Raw genomic sequence first — 22,990 nt, 5'->3', positions numbered from 1 at the left:
ACTGTCCAGGGGGCCTCTGTGATGTGACATGATGTGATGGTGATGTAATGTGGCATGATGACCCTGGTCCCTGGTTCTGGCCTGCAGGCTCAGAGTGATGTGGTCACCCTGGCAAGAGTGTGGCTCTTGGGCTAGTCCAGGTGAGAGAAAGGGGTGTCTGGCTCAGGGCTGTGGCAATAGTGGTGGCCGAGGTTGGCCCCTCTGAGCATGAAACATGGTGGATACGGGCGTGTGGTGTGTGAGGGAGGCAGTGTGCACACATTGGGGTCTGGCCGGGCCACAAGGTGGATTTGCACCTATTTTATGCCTTATCAAGTTAAGTTTGTTCTGAATGTGGCCTAACATTCCCCAGAGCTGGTGTCTGGAGCCAGGAGATTCACAAAATAAATCAGTGTTGGACTTTGTATTTTAAATTTGGATCACTTCTTGTATAGGCTTATTAAAATAGCATAAAATTAAAATATGATGAGTTTGTTTGTAAAACTCAGCAAAATATTTCTTAGAAGACTAAGTAGCCAAGCAGTTAAAATATTTTAAAAGAAATCCACACTTTCAAAAAAGTAGCTATCGTACTAAATAGATTTATTCTTAATATTGCTTGCATCGTGCTTAAATGTCTCTGCCATCTTGGTCATTCGTTTTCCGAAGGTGAGCGTGGGCATGCTCTTTGACCTAAAGGGTGTTTGCGAGCTGAAATGAACAGGCCAGCTAACTGTGTGGTGACTCAGCACTGCCGAGCAGAGCGCCGTCTGGCTGCAGCCATCAGTAACCAAGGGTGTGCTTGCACCTGCGCGAGTCATGCAGTCCTGCCGTGTTGTTTGCTGGTGCTTTGTGTCTCGCCCTCTCATCTCTCATCCCTCCCGTCCCCACTCTCACCCCTACCCCCACCCCCAAGCTGCACGGCCTGAGAGTGATCCAGAGCCAGGGACCTGCCCCCGTGGGGAGGCTCCTGGGCACCCGGCTCTCGCTGGCTGTTGTCGCAGACGTCAGCTCACACACTCAGGGAGCCCCGTGCTGGGCCTGCGTGCTAGACTGTGGTCCCGGGCGGTGATGATGCCCCAGCAGAGCTACAGCCCGGCAGGTGTTGGGGAGACGAACTCCTTTCCCTTCTTTCGCAGCTTGTAGTACTTAGAGCATCACATGGTGACTTAACGCGGGTGGGGGCCAGGCACCAGTGCTGTGTCCCAGCCCTGCCACAGCCTGGCTGCGTGGCTTTGGGCACGTTACTTCACCTTGTTGCACCCCATCTTCCTCCTCTCTGGAACTTGGAGAACAGGAGTCCCTGCCTCTGAGGTGCGGGTTAAAAGAGTGAATATTCACCATGTGCTCCGAGCAGCGCTGAATGTCTCGAGTGCTGGGGGTGTTTGCTGTTCTGGTTTCTGTCCTGTGACAAGTCTGCCCTGGACAACAGGAAGTGAAACTGCATGTGAGAATGAACCTGGCCCTACCTCTCCCTTCATTTGCTTGTTCAACACATACTGCCGTGTTGGGGCCAGGCTGTGCTGGCTCTGAGCGCTTCTCTGTCGGTGGCCACCCTCTGGGAGGTCTCAGCTGGACTCGAGGCTTCGCATGTCCCCCTCCGCTGACAGCCCCCACGTATGTCTCCAGCCGGGACTGCATCTCTGATCCAGTGTGGGCCTGCAGCTGCCTACTGGACAGCTTCACGTGGACGTGTATAGGCATTTCCTGTTTAACAAGCAGAGGCCTAAACTTTATTTACTTTCTTTCCACCCTTTTGAACCTGTTCCCTTGCATCTTTCCTCATTTTGGTAAATGACAGACTTGACCCTTTTATTCAGGTCTAAAGCATGTATTGAATTGAAATACTTTTTTTAAAAAATATTTTTATTGTATTTTCTTGTTTAGTTCAGTATGCATCATTTTATTTTATTTTTAAAATCTTTATTGTGAAAGTATTACATATGTCCTCTCTTTTCCCCCATCGACCCCCCTCCAGCCCCACCCCAGGCCCTCACCACACCACTGTCTGTGTCCATGGGTCATGCATATATGCATACAAGGTCTTTGGTTGATTATCTCCCACCCACCCACCCTCCCCCACCTTCCTTCCGAGATTCCGCACGTGGTGCCACGCTTTCAGGTCTAAAACTTTAGAATTGTTCTTCTCTTCTCACATGCCCTTCCAGCTGAACAGGTGTTTTGTTTATACTTAAGCTCTGCACGTGAATCCGATGTGCAGTCTTGTTTGAGAAGCAGTGGCTGGGAAATTGGACATTCCAGTGAAGCTGTGTAGGTGAAGCCATGTTATCGAGTCCTACTGCTGTAGCCTGGCATGAGATGGCCACGGCTTAATGGTCCCCCAATTGCTCAAGTTTTGGGATATGGGGAGTGGATTTTTTAAAGATAAATTAGCAATACATACTTCCTCATTATATTAACTTGTAGAAGATGTAGAAGATGCTAGCAAATTAAGAAATTTGGAGTCTTGCTACCCCAGATAACTACTGTTTGCATTTTGGTACTTTTCCTTTCAGTAATTTTTCCATGCATGTTCTTTTAATTTTTTTAAAAGAAAAGACCACTAAAGGTGGATTTCATGACTGCAAACATTTAGGACAGAGGTTTTTTGTTGGTGTTGGTTTATGTTGTTTTTTGTTAATCCTCACCCGAGGATATTTTTTCCATTGACTTTTAGAGAGAGTAGAAGGGAGGGAGGGAGGGAGGGAGGGAGGGAGAGACAGACAGACAGACAGACAGACAGACAGACATTGATTGGTTGCCACCAGCACGTGCCCCAACCCGGGCTGGGGATCGAACCTGTGCCCTTGACTGGGAATCTAACCCTTGACCCTTTGGTGCTCAGGCCAATGTTCTAACCACCTTGCTACACCAGCTGGGGCAAGGACAGTTTGTGAGTCTTTTAAACATAACATGGTGTACACAGACTTGAGGAATTGGCACTATTGTCAGGAAACGAGGTTGAGCAGATAGTTGGGGTCCTGGGCGGGCTCTGAGGCAGCGGCTGAGGGTGGCCAGCAGAGCGGCAGGAAAGGACAGGCTTGCGGAGGGCAGTGTCCTAGGAAAAATGCTGCCTGTGAGCAAAGGTGAGCATCGGTGTTTGGCTTTCTATAACCTGGAATGTCTTGGACGGCCTTCTGGAATCTCAAGTCAGCGGTGAGATGTTAAAGAGAGAATCCTGAAGAGGGCAAAACCAGGACCTCTCAGAGTAACAGTCATTCTTCTTACCTCTGTGTTCTGAGAAGTCTGGCTGCTTAGAAAACCATCCATCATCACACATTGCAGGAGGGATAAGCCTTGGTGGTCAGTGCAGGTAGCGGGGGTGGGCCTGCAGGTAGATTCTAAAACAGAAAACTTCCTTCATTGCCATCATCCCGTGTACCCTTGGAGAATGGGCTTGAACCAGTTCACAAGAAGAGCAGCCCCATTCTGGGCAAGTACACTCGGCTCCCTCTCTCCCAGTGGGTGCAGCTGTACAACCTGCACATCGTGCATAGGGTGAGGGGTCCGGAAAAGTAACAGTCGGGGAGGAAAACCAGAACTTGAAGTGCCACTGAATTGACTGAGTTTACCATTCCCCCTCTGGTATTTCACAGCCTGAATTCAAGGTAGCTCCAACCCACAGGGGGTGTTAACACTCTCTGGTTCTGGGTGAGAAAGGGGCCTCCTAGCACTCAGAGAGAATGCAGAGGCCTCACACTTGATTGTTGCCTTTTCTCTGTTCTCACGCACTCAGCCCCCAAGCAGTCTCCTGGCAGCAGAGCAAGGGCTGGCAGGAGCCTAAACTCTCAGGAAGGAAACTGATTACAGGAGCTTCGCTCCCAAGGTGGGGCAGACGCCTGATGCTGTATTCTCTCTTCCCACAGTTTGGCCCCAAGACAGACATAGTTGTGGGAAGAGTGGCTAGAGAACCAGAAAAAGGGAGACTGAGGAACCAGCAAGTACTGGGGGCCGTGTCGGGAGGAAGAGCTCAGGAAAGTGACTGTTTAAGGTTGTTATGAACAGCAGGGCTTACTCCCAAGTTGTGGATACATGGATCCGTCCCAAATAGCACACATAGACTTTGAGAACTGACGTTGGGGATAGGCCACCACACAAATCCCAGACATCTGGGTGGGACGCACGTGGGATAGATTCACCAAGTACTACTGCAAAGGCTTTGAAATCTCAACTGATTTTGGAACCACAACTCACAGAAGCCTGATTAGAACTTGGGTCTGGGATCCAGCCAGGTCAATTGCCTGCTGAAACAAAAGTATCAACATTCTCCAAGGGGTTTTGATAAGACCCAGAGTCTCATGACAATATTCAAAATATCTAGAATGCAATTAAAAATTACTTGGCATATGAAAAACTAGGAAAATCTCAACTCACAAGGGAAAGACAACAGATACCAGTGCCAAGATAACACAAGTGTCAGCATTAACTAGTAAAGCAGCCGTTACAAAAATGTTCCAATAAGTAAGGGCAAACACGCTTGAAATGGAAGATAGATTGTGTCAGTACGGATACAGAAAATACAAAGAAGAACTACATAGTAATTTTATAACAGAAATACAGTAACTGAAATAAAAACTAACTGGACAGGCTCAGTGCAGGATGGAGATGACAGAGGAAAGAGAGAGTGGACTTTTAGATCAATAGGAATTATCCAATCTGAATAATACAGAGAAAAAAAGATTGGGGGAAATGAGCAGAGCCTTTGGGACATGTGGGACAACATTAAAAAGCCTAACACTTGCTACTGGAGTTCCAGTAGGAGAGGAGAAAAATGCGATGCAGAAAACAGTGTTGGAATAAATGAATGTGTTTTAAGTCTGGGAAAAGACATAAACCTACAGACTTGGGAGAGGGGCCTCCATGAACTCCAAACAGGATAAAGACGAAGAAGTCCATGCCCAGACACATCATAACCAAATTGCTGAAAATAAAGACAGAAATTTTACAGGCAGCCAGAGAACACACACTACTTACTGGAAAACAACAATCTGAATGACTGATTTTGTCATCAGAAATTATGGAGCCAGAAGGAAGTGAAAGAAAGGAGCTACCACCCAAAATTCTGTACCTAGCAGAAATGCCTGGGATGGCAGTGAATGAAGGTGTTCTCAGATGAAGGAACGCGAAGAGAATGTGTGGCCAGCAGTTCTAAAAGAATTGCCAAAGGAAGCTGTTCAGACAGTAGGGACACTGTCAGAAGGAAACCTGAAACTTAGGCAGGAAGAGGAGCAGAAATGGTACATGCTAGATAAATACAGTGGACCGTTGTTCTCTTAATGAGTTCTTTAAAATATATTTGGCTGGGAGAAAAAAGTCATGCCTGGGGTTTCAGTGTGTGTAGATGTAATATATAAGACAGAGAGAAGGTAAAGGGGACGTACTCACCTGGCAGTGGAGATACTGTGCTCCTGAAGGTGGTTTTCCCCAGCAAGGCTTACCCACTGCGCTCCGGGTGTGCGGGCCCTGTGACTTCCCCAGTTGTGGGAGACTCGACTGCATCATTTGTGGTGATGGGGGATTAGAAAGTTTAAATAAAATACAGGGGGAGGTGATATGGTGGTAAAGTTTGTACATTCCACAATGAAGTGGTAAAATATGGTTCTAAATAGATTGTGAAACATTAAATATATTTTAGTCCCTAGATCACCTACTAAAGAGAGACAAAAAGCCAATAAATTAAAATGGAATTCTAAAATAACTTAAACAAAACCAAGGCAGGAAAGACTAGTTAGAGGAAGGTAAAACAGAAAACAAATAAGATGGTAGGTCTAAATGGAAACATATCAGCAATTACAATCCATGTAGATGGTTTGAACATACCAGCAATGTCTGGATACCCCACAGAATGGGTTAAAAAAATGGCCCAGATCTATGCTTTCTAAAAGAAACTTACTCTAAATATAAAATGTGTGGGTTAAAATGAGAGGATGGGTAAGATTTACCATAAAAATACTGAGCAAGAGGAAGATGGAGCAGGTATATTAACATATAAAAGGGTTGCAAAGCAGTGGAAACTACCAGAAGGTGGGACACTTGCTAATGGAGACAGACTGGTTCTCAGTGTGTGTGCACCTGGTACCAGCTGCAGAGCACAGGGCACACTGACAGGTGTGAGACAAGCAGGCAAGTCCAGCTATAGCTGGAGGGCCAGCTCTCCTCTCTGGATAGCACCTGGTAGACCTGTGGACAGAATCAGCCAGGACAGAAGGCTGACTGTCAGCCGCTGGATGGACTGCCGCCTAGAGAGCACGCCACCCTCCAGCAAGCGCACAACACATTCTTTCCAAGGACGCTCAGGTAGACCTCAGGTAACCTGCATTGCAACAGAAACTATGAACTTGAAAGGTTAAAATTATGCAAACCAGGTTCTCTAATCACAGGAGAGTCACACTAGAGTGCAGTGACAGAGGACAAGAGCATCTCCCCAACGTGGCATTAAACAAGTAACCCCTTCTGAATAAATCATGGGGCCACGTGGAAGCCACAGGAAAACTAGAAAATGTTTGGACTGGAATAAAAATACAAGCTATCAAAATGTGTGGGATGCGGTGCTGAGAGGGCATTAGAGTAAAAAGTTCTCAAATCAATCATCACATTTCCTATCTTAAGAAACTGTATAAGGGCCCTCACTGGTTTGGCTCAGTGGCTAGAGTGTCGGCCTGCAGACTACAGGGTCCCAGGTTCGATTCCAGTCAAGGACACATGGCTGGGTTGTGGGCTAGGTCCAACATGAAGAAGGCAGCCAATCAATGATTCCCTCTCATCATGGATGTTTCTATCGCTCTCTTCCTCTCCCTTCCTCTCTGAAATCAATAAAAATATATTTTAAAAAAAGAAACTGTATAAGGAGCAAATAAAGTAACAAACCTCTATCATTAAATAAATATTATAATATACGGATTAGCCAGTTGGCACCCTTCATTCTTGCCATGGTGACAGGGCTCTGCATCGGCACCACTGCTGTTGCTCACCACAGGTGTCTTAGATGCATGTTTCTGGAAGGACTCCGACTTAGGGATCCGAGGCCTTGAGTCCATGTCTGGTTCTGTCATTCGCCGTTGGTTGTGTGGCCTGAGGCCAGCACTTTGCTTCTCTGAAAGCTGGTCTCTTCTGAAAGGCAATGCCCATCCTGTCCCTGCTTGTGAGATGTGAGTGAGGAAAGTGGGGAGCAGCGGGCGGTGTCCAGTGGGAGCTCAGGAGGGTCAGTGGTCTCTCTCGCTCCGCCCCTTCATAGCTACACCTTCCCTCTCAGGGGCGGATGAAATTTAAAAAATGAGAAACTGCTGCCGGCATGGTCAGAGTGGTTTGGAAATGGCAGTTGGCATAATCAGTGTTGGATTCCATCTGAAATGGCTTAAAAATTGTGTTGTTTTTTTCAAATGATAAAAACAGTGCATGAACACTTACCTGTGAAATGCCCAGATGATAGAGTAAGCAGGTACCAAGAAAGCCCTCTGCACCTGGAGGCCGCACAGCCCCTTCCTGGCTGGAGTCTCCCAGGCCCTTCTCATACAGACACACTCCCTCCCCCCACGGATGCACTTCTGCGACGGGTCCCAGGCTGGGAGCTGTGCGCAGCCGCCCTGGTGTGGACACAACTCGAGGACTGGATACCCTGTGCTTATTCAGAGAGGACTGTGTTCTGACCCCGTTTCTGACTGACCTTGGTGACAGTGTCCACTGTCTGGTGGCCTGTGTGTAGCCGGAACCAGAAAGGTGTTTCGTGGAACTCGCTGAATCAAGGCAGCTTCCTAGGAAGACCCAGAGAGGTGGCCCTTGGAGCCTTCAGATGCTTCTGCCCTCCCCTGGGCAGTGCAGTGAGCTCTCGAGAGAACAGCAGCAGCCGAAGGACCCTGCCCAGAGGGTCCCCTCGATCTCATTCCCAGCGGAAGACTGCGATTTGAGTCTCGTAGAACCTCTCCCGCACTGCGGGAGCGCCAGGCCGCCCCTTCCTCGGGCCTCCCCCATGGCCAGTAGGCACAGGCATGGTGGCTTGTCTTGTGGGCGCAGAGCCCAGGGCCCGGCGCTGTGGGCACTCCCGAGGAGCCATCATCAGCAAGCGCAGGGGCCAAAACGTGTTCCCTCCTTCCCTTCTAAGTTCTTCGGCTGGCCAAACAATTACATTGACATGACACAGACCAGCAGGAGAAAAACAAATTTCGTTTTGTGTATATTGGAGCCCCATAAAAATACGAGACTCAAGTGATTAAAGCGGGAGGCTTTTGTGGGGTTAGACAAGGAAACGGTAAATGTGTGAGGAGTGCACAGACAGGTGTGTGAGCTTGGGGTGGTAAATGATGAAGCAACAAGGTTTGCTTCTACAGCCTCCTTGGCCCTGAATTCCCTGTCTCGGGTGATAAGGATGCCTTCCACCTCCTGGTACAGGGAGGGCACCTCCACATGGGACATGACTGTGCTGCTCCCAGGGGGACAAAGGAGGGTTAGAGTGTCCTTATACCAGCCGTCGCTCAAGTAACTTTAATCCAAAATACTCAGTATGCCAGGGTGGCACATTTTGGGGTGATGTATTCTGTTCCCTTTCACAAGGACTGCATAGGACTTATAAGGCTATTTCTAAATTTTCCTTTAAGTTGCTTGTCGAAGTTGAACTGAGAATATTACTTAAAAAAAGTGTCATGTCAGCACGTGGAAGCACTAGGGAGGGAGTCTCCTTGTTGGCCCAGAAGCTTCGTGGTCTGCCCTGAATTAATAGGCGAGGGTTTCGGTTGTTCCTTGGGCTTATGCCTGTATCGGGTAGTTAACGTGGCCTTGAGGCCGTGAAGGGAAAGCTGGCTTAGGAAACTGAAATCTTAGCTCAGCAGCTGCGTATCAAGGAAGTTGACAGTGAGAGGCTCTGAATCAGACTGCTGGGGTTGAAATCCCACCCTGCCACATACCAGCTGCTAACTAGGGGAAGCCACTTGGACCCTCAGTATCTGGGATATGTGCTGATGATACTTGTATTAGTGTCCTGTTGCTGCTCTAACAAATTACCACAAACTTGGTGGTGGCTTAAAACAATACAGATTTATTCTCCTGTAGTTTTCAAGGTCATAAGTCCAAAATGGGTCTTCCAGATGAAGATGAAGGTGTTCGCTGGGCTTCGCAGAAGCTCCAGAGAGAAGCTGTCTTTCTCCAGCTTTCAGAGGCTGCTGGCATTCCTTGGCTTGTGGCTGCACATGCATCTCTGTTTCCATCGACACGTTGCCTTCCCTCTCTGTAGGCACATCTCCATCTGCTTCCCTCTTTTAAGGACAGCTGTGGTATTTTGGGCCGACCCAGATAATCCAGGATACTCTCCCTGGCTCAGGTCCATTATGTTCATCACATCTGTGAAGTCCTTTCTGCCACGTACGGTGACAGTCACACCCGGGGATTACTACAGGGCATATTTGGGGTCCATCATTCACTTTCAGTAAAAGTTACATTGTCATCACATGGTATCATGTAGAGTTAAAACTTGGTAAATGGTGCTCAATTCTGAAATACATGGCAGTAGCTTGAAGGTGACAGCCTGCCAGAAGAGATGAGCAGTGTGCTTGGTAAGTGTACCTTAATGCACATTTAGCACGTGCTTGACACATCTCGTATTTAAGTTGAGTGAGCCTGTGGGCTCAGGTAGGTGAGGTCTAAAGTGTGTGTGGCACTAGGTGGTGGGAGGAGACATGGAAGGCCGAGAACCCTCGCCTCTCTGTGAGCTTCACATGTTAGCCCTCTTCCCCCCGCAAGGGACTGTCTCCTAAAAGTCACCAGTAACCCCAGCCTGGGTCAGCCGCCTCCTGGGCCCCTTGGAAGCCTCAGGGGTTTTCCTTGGTCCCAGGATGGAGCACCTGTGCAGGGCAGTAATTTGAGTGCTGGCCTGTGAGTGACTCAGGGCAGTGACCTTGTTCATCTTTATCCTAGGGCCAAGCACCAAAAGTGCAGGAAGGAACCATGGGAGGGAGGGGAAGGGAGGGAAGGAGGGGACATTATTGAGTCCACAAGTCCTGAGTGGCTACAGAGTACCGTGTTCTTAACAAAGCCTTTAGTTGTGAAAATGCCACTGAAGCCCCCGCTCTCACAGGTTTTAGGGTCTCTTGAGGGAAAGAACTATTAATCAGATAGCCGTGTAATTACAAGTCGTGAGTAAGTGCTCTGAGAGCACACCCTAATGCAGTGATGGCAAACCTATGACACGCATGTCAAAGGTGACACGCGAACTCATTTTTTGGTTGATATTTCTTTGTTAAATGGCATTTAAATATGTAAAATAAATATCAAAAATATAAGTCTTTGTTTTACTATGGTTGCAAATATCAAAAAATTTCTATATGTGACACAGCACCAGAGTTAAGTTAGGGTTTTTCAAAATGCTGACACGCCGAGCTCAAAAGGTTCGCCATCACTGCCCTAATGCCTGGTCAGAAGCACAGGGCCCTGCTTCGCTGGGCAGGGGGTTCCTGTGGGGGTGGTATTTGAGATGAGATCCAAAGGCTAGCCACCTTCCAGCTTCTGCTCTTTGTGAAGAAAAACCCACAGAAGGGTTCAAAAATGACTTACTGAACACCACATAGGTGCCACTCATCAGATTGTTGACATTTTGCCTTATTCATTTCATTGCGCCTCTTTCTACTTAAAAAAAAAAATGGAACCATTGGAAATAAATTGCAGATACCATGACATCTTACCCCTAAATATGGCAGCATACAGCTCTTCAAAGTAAAGACATTCCCCTACATAACCATGAAGCTGTTGACGCACCTGAGAAAATGCTCAGTGAGTCCACAGTAGCCTCTGACCGCGACATGTTCAGACCACTTTCCCAGTTGCCCTTAGTTACTTGTCCTTTTAGTCTCTTAATAGAAAACAGTTATTTTCCCATTTTTAAACTGACATTTACCTTCTTTGAAAAATTACCACAGGTCAAGGATTCATTTCACACATCCAGGAGAAGAGTGAGATGGTAACAGTGAGAAAGCAGGTGTCTATAGGCATAAAGACAAAGAAGAATTGGAAGAAGATCGCTAGGCCAGATTTAAATCAACAAACACACCGGGGGGATAAGAAAACATGATCTTTGGAGTTTTCTATGGGGCATAAACCCACAAGTAACAGGCCACTTCACAGTTCCTGGGCGCACATTCTCCTGCAGAATTAAGTGAGCTGTAGGCAGGATGTTAAACATGCCCAGGTATGAGCTGAAAGGTCTCTACCCTCCCGCTCTCCTTTTGTCTTATTTCCAAATTGTGAATAATTTTTCTTCACGAGGTTTTCTTTAATCTTTCCAGCCAGAATCAACCTCTCCACTTGCATCCCATTACTTTTTAAAAAGGGCTTTATTGACGGATTACTGTACCAGAGAATCCACTCACTGTATGTGTTCAGTGATTTTTCATGTGTTGATGCAGTTACGCCAGCGTCTGTGGGCCAGTTTTAGAATACTTTCATCTCAAAAATGTTCCTTCATGGCTGTCTGCAGTGGCTCTCCGCTCCCACCTCCAGCTTCAGGCAAACACTAATGTGCTGTATCGCTAGAGATCTGCCTTTTTAAGAAATTCCGTTGTCTGTGCCTGGCATCTCTGACTGAGCATGTCTGCGGCCCCCCAGCCAGCGCTGTGAGGCGTAGCGCTCCGTCCTCTCATGTCAGTGCCATTTACCCCTTCTCCTGGCGGCGCTGGATTGCTCTGGTGGTGGCCTGTTATGGATAGTGCTTCTGTGGTTACTTGCACGCTAGTCTTTCTGTGGATGCGTATCTTACTTCTCTCGGGTAGGAGGGAGTGTGGCAGGTCCATACTGAATATACAAGGAAATGCCACCCTTTTCCAAAATGGCTCCAGCTGCCAGTGACGTGGGACAATTCCAGTTTCTCCGCGTACGTGCCACCACCGGTCCTTGTCTGTCTCTTAGAGCCTCGTGCACATCACAGGCTTCATCTGGCTGAAGAGGTTCCTGGTGGTGGTTTGGTGATGCTACTTATCCAGAAACCAGCTGGGGTGGCCTGGCGCCATGGTCCCGGGACTGGCCATTTCCATCACAGGAGGGTCTCGTGCCTCTAGGACCCAGTGTGTCCAGTTCTGGGACAGTGGACCCACAGGTGGACCAGAAATAACTTTGAAGCTATGCAGATTGTAAACAGTTTATATATATATATATATATATATATATATATATATATATATAAAATATATACATCTATATATATATAGATGTCAGAGAGGAAGGGAGAGGGAGAGAGAGAGATAGAAACATCAACGATGAGAGAGAATCATTGATCGGCTGCCTCCTGCATGCCCCCTGTGGGGGATGGAGCCCTCAACCCAGGCATATGACCTAAAATCCTAAATCAAACCTGTGACCCTTCAGTCCACAGGCCGACGCTCTATCCACTGAGCCAAGCCAGCTAGGGCAAGTTTTTTTAATGGAGGTATGATTGACAAACAGTGGGAAGCTCTGGTCTGAAGTGTATCACAGGCCATGTTTCTATCAGTATGTGTTTTTGTGTTTTGTCCCTGGTGTTTTGGTTGAACTAATCTTACTGTGGAAAACATGAACCACGGAGTAAAAATTGCTCAGAATCACCGCACCACGCAGTGGGTCCAGTGTTAATATTTTCTGTGCAGTTCCCCTTGGTTATATACACTCCTCATTTTAAAAAGTCCTACAAGACAGGGCTTCGCTGTGTGGGGTTGGGTGCTGGCTGGCTCTCCTTGACAACGTACATTCTCCTGCGATGTCTCTGCTGAGGGTGCAGCTGAAGGCGCGGATGTGAGCAGCGAGGCCCGGGTCGGACGGGCTAAGCGTGCCCTGCATCCGCATGCCAGGTGCCTGAGGGCTCCGTGCCACCTTCCCCAGCTGGCGGGACCTGGGGGAACCCGGAGTCTACCGGTCTGCGCGCCGCCCCCCAGCGCCCAGGGTCCCCACCAGCCAGGCCTGACGCGCTGAAACGGAGCGCGCGGATCAGCTGCGCCGCATCTGCGCGCGATTGATCGGCCTGCCGCCCCCGCCCGCTGCGCCGGAGCCGCCGCCCGAGGTCCCGCCGGAGCCCCGCTCGCTCTCGGGCATGGAGCCGCCGGCCGCGCGCCTCTGAGCCCCGCGGCGTTCATGGTGAGTGGGGCCGGGCGCCCGCGCCCCTCCGAGGCCTGCCCGCCTGTCCTCGGCCGGAGGCTCCGACGTGGGTGCGCCCGTATGCATGTGTCACATTCATCTGTCCCACCGTGACGCCTGCATGGGCCGGCGCTGCGCCTCCCTCCTCCGTCCATGCTTTGTGTCTGTGCTTCCATATGATTTCCTAGCCGGCTCGGCTTCCATGGGTGTGGTGAGAGGCTCCAAGAGAGAGAACCGCGATGTGCCCTAATTCTCACCCCAAATGGGATGGCGTCCTGTTCCCAGATTCAGGTCAGCCGCGGCCAGGCATCTCTTAGAGGCCAGGACGGCCTTGCCTGCCACCCTGGGAGGCCTTTGTATGGCCGTCAGCCTGTGCCCTGTGTGCTCTGGGTCCGAGTCAGGTCACATCGCAGCAGCAGCCAGCCTTGTGAAAGCCCACAGATCAGGCTGAGTACATGCTCTCCACTAGCCCACATAGTCACTTTGTGTTCTAGATGTTTTCTAAGGAATATGACAGTTTAAAAAGGTCTCCTGTGATTTCCCAAATGCCAACATTCCCAGTAACTTAGAGAATGCTTTCTGGGAAAATACTGCGTGGTAAGCAGATAAAAGAATTAAAGTATGAGAAAGCCTTGGGTTCCTTCTTAGTGTGAGATCAAGCTGCGGTGGTCACCAGGTCTGCCTTGGAAAGCTAAGCATTTGTAAGACTGCACAAGCCACTCTTCCCCACCCAAAATGGCAAAACAAAACAGGTCTCATGTCAGATTCTAAAACAATGCGGCCCCCCCCCCCCAATTGCTTGTTACAAATGGCAGTGAGATCAGCTGCTGTGTTCCGGGACTTCACCACAATCTGTTAAGTATCTTAATGGGAATACTGTGAAAAGTAATTTTGGCCCAGCAGGTGTGGATCAGTGGTTGGGCGTCAGCCTATGAACCAGGAGGTCACAGTTGGATTCCCCATCAGGGAGGGCACATGCCCAGGTTGCGGGCTCGATCCCCAGTAGGGGGTATGCAGGAAGCAGCCGATTAATGATTCTCTCTCATCATTGATGTTTCTGCCTTTCTCTCTCCTTTCCTCTCTGAAATTTATATATATATATATAATTTTGTAGTAATGCAGTGACAGTAATACTCCTGTCATTGTACACCTGCTGTGGCTATGTGTCTATGTAACTCATTCTCATTTAATCTTCTCATTTAATAAATGAGGAAACAGGGTGAAGGGATGTGCTCAAGGTCAGGCTGCTGGTGGCACTGATCCCACCCAGGCCTGCTGCTCCTCCACCCACCCACCCACCCAAGCTTCCCCTGCAGGCTGCCTGGGCCCTCGGCCTGTGCAGAGGTGGTGCTGTGCTGTCCCTGGCGTCGGTTCACACCAGTCTTTTAATAGGTACTACATGGGGCGGCCCGCCATACTTTATTCCAGCATACCTCCAGAACCCTCATCATTATTTTAAAAGGTGAATCATGATACTGGGTACAGTGAGTCAAAGACTTAAACACAGGTTTTGACTGATGAGCCTTTCTGCCTCTGGCTAAGGTAGCTTTCCCAGAAGCCAGAGCGCTACTGGCCAGGAGTGTAGCAGAAGCGGCCATCTTTACAGCACTCCACAGCTCAGTGAGTAGCGTTGATGGCCCTCTAGTCATCCTGCCAGGAACACGTTACCTTCATTGTCTGAGAATCTTATCCTTTGTTCTCTTAAAACAAATGTTCGCTGAGGTAGGCTTTGTGTTTTGTCTTTTTTAACTGGCAAAGGATACACTTCATGCAGGAGCCAGTGCCCTTGTCCTGCCTTGCGCACTGCTCGGATCACGCGTGCTGTAGACACGGCCCTGCAGACCCCGCCGTGGGTGCAGTGACAGGCTCACCACGCCCACAGTCGGCTTCTGGCGCTGTAGCAGCCCAGCTCTCAGCCTACTCGTCTTGTTCGCCAGCTCTAGGTGGCTTGTGTTGAGCCCTTAAAATTCAGAGCAAAACAGCTTTGACTCAGCACCGTGCTCCGTCTCAGTGCTCGCTACCCGTGGGTAAGCCCACTCTAGGCTGCTGCTTGTGCTGTTGGGGCTCCTGTCCTTTGTCCACTCAGATGAGCTGCTTTCCTCTGTTCCCCATCCATGGGCACCCTGTCCTCGGGCTCCCGTGGCACGAGACTTACTCTCTCCCGGCAGTTTCCATGGTCTGCCCTGGATTCCTAGCCTCTGCTGGCGTCTTACCTGCCCCTACTAGAGTGAAACATTGCAGGCTGGGCCTGTGGCCCCTCACTACAGAGGCCCTTTCCGCCTTCCCCTGACGGCTAAATCTGTTCCGCTCCTGGCCCTGTGTGGAGTGAGGTCCTGCTCATTTACCCCTGCCAGCTGCTTCCCCCACCACCTGGCCCCTGGTGAGATGCAGCACATTTCATTTGCTGTTGTCTCGTTGGTGTTGGTCTTGTCTTCCCAGCAGGGTACTTGATGAACCACTCAGAGCAGGGACTTGGCCTACTATGCTTCTAAATTAGTGGCTTGCAAACCTTTCTGATGTGCCACCCTCCACCCCCAACCCTGTTAAACAATTCAACTCAGCACGCAGATAAAACTGGGTTTAGAATGGAAGCAAACTGGCCTTACTATGTGCACTCTGATGCTCTTTATTGTTAGATTTTAAAAAATGCTGGCGTGACCACTTCAGCGGATTTGCTAGACTGAAGAGCCCTGCTCTAAATTCCTTCTGAGCAGGCGTTGGAATCCGTTGCCGTTGCTTGAATGGGCGATTTGTACTGATGAGTTCACAGGGCTGCTGATGAGCACAACAATGAAGGGCATTGTCACTGGGTTAAACCAAGAGACTTCAAAACATGGTCCCAGAAGGGTCCCAGGAAGAGAAGAAACTTTGGAAGGATAAGGTGGGCTGAGGCTGGGACTGCCCTGACACTTGCCCGCACACAGAAAGGGCGCATGTGGCCTATGCCATGTCATCGTCACGGGAGTGCTCATGGCTGCTCTCGTTTTATATGAGGAAACAGACGCTGAGACAGAAGCAAAGCCAGATGATTTGCCTAAGGTCAGAGCCCGGGCTTACTCAGGCAGTGGTTCTCAACCTTCCTAACGCCGCGACCCTTTAATACAGTTCCTCATGTTGTGGTGACCCCCAACCATAAAATTATTTTCGTTGCTACTTCACAACTGTAATTTTGCTACTGTTATGAATCATAATGTAAATATCTGATATGCAGGATGTATTTTCATTGTTCGCGACCCACAGGTTGAGAGCCGCTGGTAGAGCCAAGTCCTTTTGCTTCCAAAGCCCTAGTTCTCGCCACATCCCGTGCTGACCCCAACATCGATAACCCACAACTGAAAGTTATTTTCCAGAAGCTTCTTGCCACTGCACCCACCTCCACCCCCACCCCCACCATACACACAAGACCTGTGGGACCTCCTTGTTGTTACTGAGGCTGCTTGTCTGGTTTGGAGCTCACTGTTGACCTCGAGGTCGCTGTGGGAGAACTGGGTTTGGAGCAGGACCCGCAGCAACTTCCGGTGCCATTCCTGTTGTGAAGTGCTGCTTCCAGTTCTGGAAAGGCTGTCCCTGGGATTTCCAATGTGGACAGGGGCCAGGCCTCCTCTGCTTTTGTTTGCTTTCTCATCATGTAATGCTCTGTGTGATTACAACGTGAGCTTTGCCCTGCATGTACGCTGAGTTCAGTAGCACAGGTGTCCATCGTCGTTGCAAAGCTTTTTCAGACTGAGCGTGAGTGACTACATCACCTGGACCCTGCCTGTGAGTGGCTGCAGGAGTTTTGGAGTGTGGCCGTCGCTGAGAATCGTGGCTGCAGAGCCAGAAGGCTCCGCGGCTGATCCCAGCTCCCCAGCAGGAGTCATGGCCGCTGCGGGCCTCCACCTCCCGATGTGTGACCTGGGGACCATGGCAGCTCCTCCCTCAGAGGGCTCGCGTGAAAGGGAAGTTGAGCCAACTCAGCGCCCATAAAGCCCTTGACAAGCTGCTTAACCTCAGCGGCCATTGCTGCTTCTTAGTAATAGAGCCTCAGAGCTCTAACCTGAGAGACCTAGTTGTGTTGGGCATGAGGCAAGGCCTTTAATTCACTTACTTCTCCTCTTCCCGTGTGTGCTGTTCGCAGGGCTCCTTGCTTGGGGTCTGGCCCCAGAGTATCTTTTCTGCTGCGTACAGTTGTCAGGTCCGAGGGGAAGAAGGGTCGTGGCACCCAGCAACCAGGGCAGCACTTCTCTGCACCAGGGGCTGTCTGTGCTCACGGCCTCAGGAGCCTCCCCTGGTCCTTAGTCCTGCAGGCCCCGTCCCCCGCTGGCTTTGTCCTTGAGGGCAGGTCAGCTACCATACCTGTAAAATGGGCTCACACTTGCCATGGAGCTTGTTACGGACATAAAGTGAGACGACGAGTAACGCCCACAAGAGCAAATGGAAACGGGCGTCCAGGTTCTGGCACATCCCTCTTCCGGGCTAACACCTTTGGGCCTGGCCTAGAGTTCACTAGACCAGGGTCAGCCCATCAGTAGCACCTTGTGGGGCAGTCGTTACTAATCCTTGTTGAAAGGCGACATGCCTCCCACTCATTCTCAACACACAGCTTTGGGTGGGTTTCCCATAAGATCCCAGGTTTTGACCCCCAGACGTCAGGTTGGAAGCTTCCTGAAGCTGGTGCTGTTAGGTTGCAGCAGAGCGCCTGGCACACGTAGGTGCTGGGATGTTAGACTTGATGGCCAAGGGCATCCGTTGTCTCAGTTTTTGGTAAGGAGGTCATTTCAGTATTTTAGTGGAACCACTGAAGTCAGGGTAAGAAGTGTTAAGACGTCCAAACTTGTACATCCAGATGTTCAGAAACTCTCCCATCCACCTGCTTCGGGGTGCACACCCTCGCGGAGCCTGCGTATTTGGGGGAGATCACTTTCCCTTTGCACTTTTAGAAGTCTCTGTAGGCTTTTCTGGCTGAGAGTAATTGCTTGCCAGATAATTTTGCCAGCAGCACCCCTCTTGGCAGCTGGTGTCAATAAAATTCATTTAGCAGTTAATCACTTTGCACTCATGATACTGCTTCTGTTGTTGAAATAGTTGTTTTAGTCTTAGGCTAAGTACACATTTGGGTGTCCTGTTTTCCCAGCTAGATTGTCCTCTCTTATGGGAGGGTCCCAAGAGCCTTGTCCATAACAGGCAGCAAGAGAATAGTGTGGGTTTTTGTATATCTCTTTTTCTTTTTTTTCAGAGAGCTAAGGGTATACACACGCGCGCACGCACACACACATACATGCACACAGGTTCAGAAACTGGACTCTGGCGCCAACGTGCTTGGCTCTCCTGAGCTCTTCTGGTTGGGTGTGTGGAATGTGGGTCACCAGGTGCAACTGAGCTTTTGTGACCTGGCAGCGTGGGGGCCGCTCTCAGATTTCCAGGGCCTGGCACAGTTACTCATGTCGCAGCTCGCAGTGACGGCTTCGTACGATGTTAAAGATTTCATTTTTTGATATTTCTGGTTTAAGAAAATGAAAGAGCTTTATGCAAAAAATTTTAACCTGTTCCTCATTTCAGGAAATATTTGAACAGCTAATAAATATGCATCAAATGCCATGGGGTAGAAGGAAGTGGCTTAGAAATTTAGGGTATGAGAGGAGGCCGGAGGTCAGGTGAGTGCTGAAACTGGCTGTTGGTCTGGCTCTGAGATTCCCAGTGGCCACTGTAATAACCAGTTAAAATTCACAGGAGAAGCAGAGGAGACGAGACGATGCTTGGGGCCCTCGGGAAGGGGCAGCGTGGTGAGGAGGTCCTGGTGACTTTCTCACCAACATGGGCATCCACTGTCCTGGTGTCGCTCAGCAGCACAGAAGCTGCAGAGCTGCAGGCCCCCTTGCCGTGGCAGGCTCGTCACCCTCAGAGTCATCCTAAAGGACGGCACACGCTCTTGCTTCCCCAGGGCGTCGTCATGTCAGAGCTGGCAGGCCCGCGGTAACCCTGGTTTCTTTGTCCCAGGAATATGAAGACCAGGCTGGACGAGCTAGCAGGCCACCCTCCCCAAAGCAGAATGTGAGGAAGAATCTGGACTTCGAGCCGCTTTCCACCACCGCACTCATCCTGGAGGACAGACCAGCGTGAGTCCCAAGAAGAGCTTGGGTGTTGGCTTTAGTGGATAAGAACACCTTGCTGATGAGGCACCTTTTCATCAGAAGGGAACTGGGGACACAGAGAGAAGAAGAGTGAGCCACAGCACTCGTTAAAAATGCCCAGTTCCACCCTGACCAGTGTGGCTCAGTGGTTAGAATGTCGGACTGTGCACTGAAGGGTGTCATGGGTTCAGTTCCTGGTCAAGGGCACATACCAGGGTTGCAGGTTCCATCCCCGGCCACGTAGAGCATGTGTGGGAGGCAACCAATCAATGTGTCTCTCTCATATTGATGTTTCTCTCTCTCTCTCTTTCCCTCTCCCCCGTCTTCCTCCCTCCCCCCCTCCTTACCCTCCCTTCCATTCTTTCTAAAAGAAAAAAAAAAGGGCAATGGAAAAAATATCCTCAGGTGAGGATGAACATCAAGAAAAAATGCCGAGTTCCTCTTCATTTCCTATATTAATTAACGTGCGTCCTAGGGATAGTAAGTGACTGATTTGGAAAGCTGTCCTTTAACATGGAAGTGTTGCCTAGGATTTTCCATTCAGGTGGTGTTTCATTTAACTTAGCATTTTACAAATACGTAAGTAGCTATTGTAAACTGTAGGCTGGCTGTAACGCAAGAGAACACCAGCAGGGTCCTGGAGGTGGGTGTTGGAGGCAGCCGGCCCTGTGGAGCATTGCCTGGACCAGTGCTGGGTTGTTCAGGACCTGCGGGAGCCGCCGGCCCAGCACCCCTCCTCTGGTGGTGGCCATCTGTTTGAGGACTGTCCATTTCTGAAGGAGAACGTGCATTTTATTTTTTCAAACAGGATTCGTAGCCGCTCACCACATTCAGATGCTCAGAGCTGTGGTATACATTTGTATACACACCGATGAGCCGCATACCCAGTGTGAAACTAGCACACTTACAAACCGGCAGGAGATGTGTTCACACATTAGCACCCTATATGTTGTTAGGGTCCCTCCTTCCCGGACAAGTGTCGACAGTTATTAGTGTATTGTGGTCAGATCAAAGTTTCTTTGGAACTAAGGTGAAAAACACCAAAAGATTAAGTGTGTATCTCTTGGAATGATGGGTAATTGTTACTAGTACCTTCTTCTTTTTACTGATCTTTATACTTCAGATTTTTTACCATGAGCTTATTTTACTTTTGTAAGAAATATTTTTAGTTTATAAATGAGCTGTGTCTTTGTCATCTTAATGTGTTTAGTTTTATTTTTTGAGCTTTTTTATTTACTTTTTACTAGTAATGCTTCAAGTTTTGTTTCTCAAAGAATTTTATTTGATACTAGAGGCCCGATGCACAAAATTCGTGCAAGGGGCTCGGCCCTTGTGGCTCGGGCTGCCTCGCGGCCCTGTAGCCCTACCCACTGGTTTTTCCAGAAGGTCATTCTGGAAGGTTGTTCTGCCGTCCAGTCTAATTAGCATATTAGCTCTTTATTATATAGGATTCATAATGGTGGAAAATCATTTATTTTCTATCAAGAAATCTCCCGGCGAAGCCAGCTGAAGAAGCTCAGAAGCACAGGCAGCAGTATGAAGAAATGGTGGTCCAGGCCAAAAAGCGAGGTGAGGATCCACGTGTGCGGGTGCGTAAGGCCGCACAGGACTCTGTGTCTGTCTGGATATTTCCTTCTTCCTGTCTGGGGCCCTTGAACCTGAACTGTGGTGAAGGCTTTCGTATTTTGAAATTTATAGTTTTCCACAAAAGTGTGTGCTTCTGTCATGTCATTCCTGCTAGCTTTACTCAAGGTCTTAGCATTTTGACACCAGGAGAGAGGGCAGTGACACGCGGACTCATTTTTTTGGTTGATTTTTCTTTGTTAAATGCCATTTAAATATATAAAATAAATATCAAAAATATAAGTCTTTGTTTTACTATGGTTGCAAAGATCAAAAAATTTCTATATGTGACATGGCACCAGAGTTAAGTTAGGGTTTTTCAAAATGCTGACACGCCCAGCTCAAAAGGTTCGCCATCACTGGTCTAGGGTAAGAGTATGGACTGCGGAAAGCCTCGGCCAGCAGTGATGGGCAAAGCTCTCTCTCTCTCTGGGCTCAGTTCCCTTTTTTTTTTTATTTTTTTATTTTTATTTTTTTAAAATATATTTTATTGATTTTTTACAGAGAGGAAGGGAGAGGAATAGAGAGTTAGAAGCATCGATGAGAGAGAAACATCGATCAGCTGCCTCCTGTACACCTCCTACTAGGGATGTGCCCGCCACCAAGGCACATGCCCTTGACCGGAATCGAACCTGGGACCTTTCAGTCCGCAGGCCGACGCTCTATCCACTGAGCCGAACCGGTTAAGGACCTTTTTTTTTTTTTAATTTTAAATATATTTTTATTTATTTCAGAGAGGATGGAAGTGGTGGAGAGAGAGAGAGAGAGAGAGAGAGATATCAATGATGAGAGAGAATCATCGATAGGCTGCCTCTTGCATGCCCCCCAATGCGGATTGAGCCCACAGCCCGGGCATGTGCCCTGACCGGGAATTGAACCATGACCTCCTGGTTCATAGGTTGACGCTCAACCACGGAGCCATGCTGGCCGGGCGAGTTTCCTTTTTTTACAAGATGGGATAGGATTTGGTAAAATGCCTTGCAACATCCTATGACAAGGATTTAAAAAAAAATGTGATTAACATAATGTGGTCTATACATTATTCAGCCTTAAAAAGTAAGGAAGTTCTGGAATGTGCCTCAGTACGGGTGGACCTTGAGGATTTATGCTTAGTCAAGAAGATAAACACTGTGATCCCACTTCTATGGGGCCCTTAGGGTAGGCAGAATCATAGAGACGGAAGTATGGTGATTGCCAGGGGCTGGGTGGGTGTGGGGGAATGCGGCGGAGTTAGAGTTTAATTGGTGCTGAGTTTCAGTTTGGGAAGCTGAGAAAATTCTGGAGACGATGTTGGTGATGGTTGGGTAATGATGTGAATGTGCTTAATGCCACTAATTGTATACTTAAAATCGTTAACAGTAAATTTTATGTTTTGTGTATTTTACCACAATAAAAACACACAAAAGTATATGTAAATTAACGCACGGTATTTCCCATAGCTGCTATTGCACATTAAGGGTTCTGCTCGGGCTGTGAGACAGGAGGCTCCAAGTTGTGCTGGGAGGGGCCTGGCGGGGAGCTCACGAGGCGCCTCTGGGGTCTGCAGTGCTCTGTCCTTTGATTGCGGTGGAAGTTTCATGAGGTGGCCTATTTGTGATAATTGATCTGCTTTATTGGTATGCTTTCCTGTTTGTATGTTACACCTGAAAAGCTTACTAAAAGATGGTAACACCGCGCCTCTGAGCTGCCCACGGTGGGAAGGGGTGGGTCTCATGGCCCTGTCAGTGCCACTCTGGGGTCTTTGCTGCGTGACTGAGAAAAATCATCCACTTGAAGTGGTGGCTGCCAGTTAACGGAGCCTTTCCTCTTCTCCGTTGCGATTCCCAGAGCTGAAGGAAGCCCAGCGGAGGAAGAAGCAGCTGGAAGAAAGATGCCGGCAGGAAGAAAGCATCGGGAATGCTGTCCTGACGTGGAATAATGAGATTTTGCCGAACTGGGAAACCATGTAAGCTGGGACGGGCGCGGTGCGCTTTGTCATGTCCGTCTGGGATCCAGGAGCGGCCGCACCGATGTCGGTCAGCGTCCTGCCTGTGGTGGAAGGACGTAGGGTCAGGTGTGCAGCTTCTCCCTTCCCTGCTGAGGCTCAGGCCTGTTGTCCCTCATCTGGATCCTGTGACAGTTCCCCGTCCTCCTCCAGAGGGATCAGCAGCCCATGGCTGTGTCACTCCCCCACTTCAGATCTCAGTGACTCGGGC

At 49.1% G+C, this 22,990-nt stretch overlaps 1 protein-coding gene and 1 pseudogene across 15 annotated transcripts in view; both read left to right on the top strand.

Moving 5' to 3' along the window:
* Positions 1-22,990, top strand: part of LOC118666255 (TBC1 domain family member 14) — a 168,432-nt gene that overhangs the window by 129,402 nt on the left and 16,040 nt on the right. For 14 of the 15 annotated variants that reach the window (XR_004970921.1, XM_036328307.1, XM_036328289.1 and 11 more), the window contains 3 exons: positions 19,039-19,157; positions 20,659-20,741; positions 22,623-22,740. Coding sequence is in view for 14 of the 15 variants with exons in the window: in XM_036328307.1 (XP_036184200.1) it covers positions 19,039-19,157; positions 20,659-20,741; positions 22,623-22,740 (320 nt within the window). In the remaining variant the exon portion in view is untranslated. Of the gene's footprint in view, positions 1-12,926; positions 13,063-19,038; positions 19,158-20,658; positions 20,742-22,622; positions 22,741-22,990 lie in introns of those variants that run through there. The other variant, XM_036328416.1, reaches the window with a different exon arrangement.
* Positions 5,357-5,491, top strand: LOC118662481 (annotated as a pseudogene).

This window comes from Myotis myotis, unplaced genomic scaffold (genome assembly GCF_014108235.1).
Source record: "Myotis myotis isolate mMyoMyo1 unplaced genomic scaffold, mMyoMyo1.p scaffold_m19_p_1, whole genome shotgun sequence".
NCBI lineage: Eukaryota > Metazoa > Chordata > Mammalia > Chiroptera > Vespertilionidae > Myotis > Myotis myotis.
This window is presented reverse-complemented; position numbering and strand designations above follow the sequence as displayed.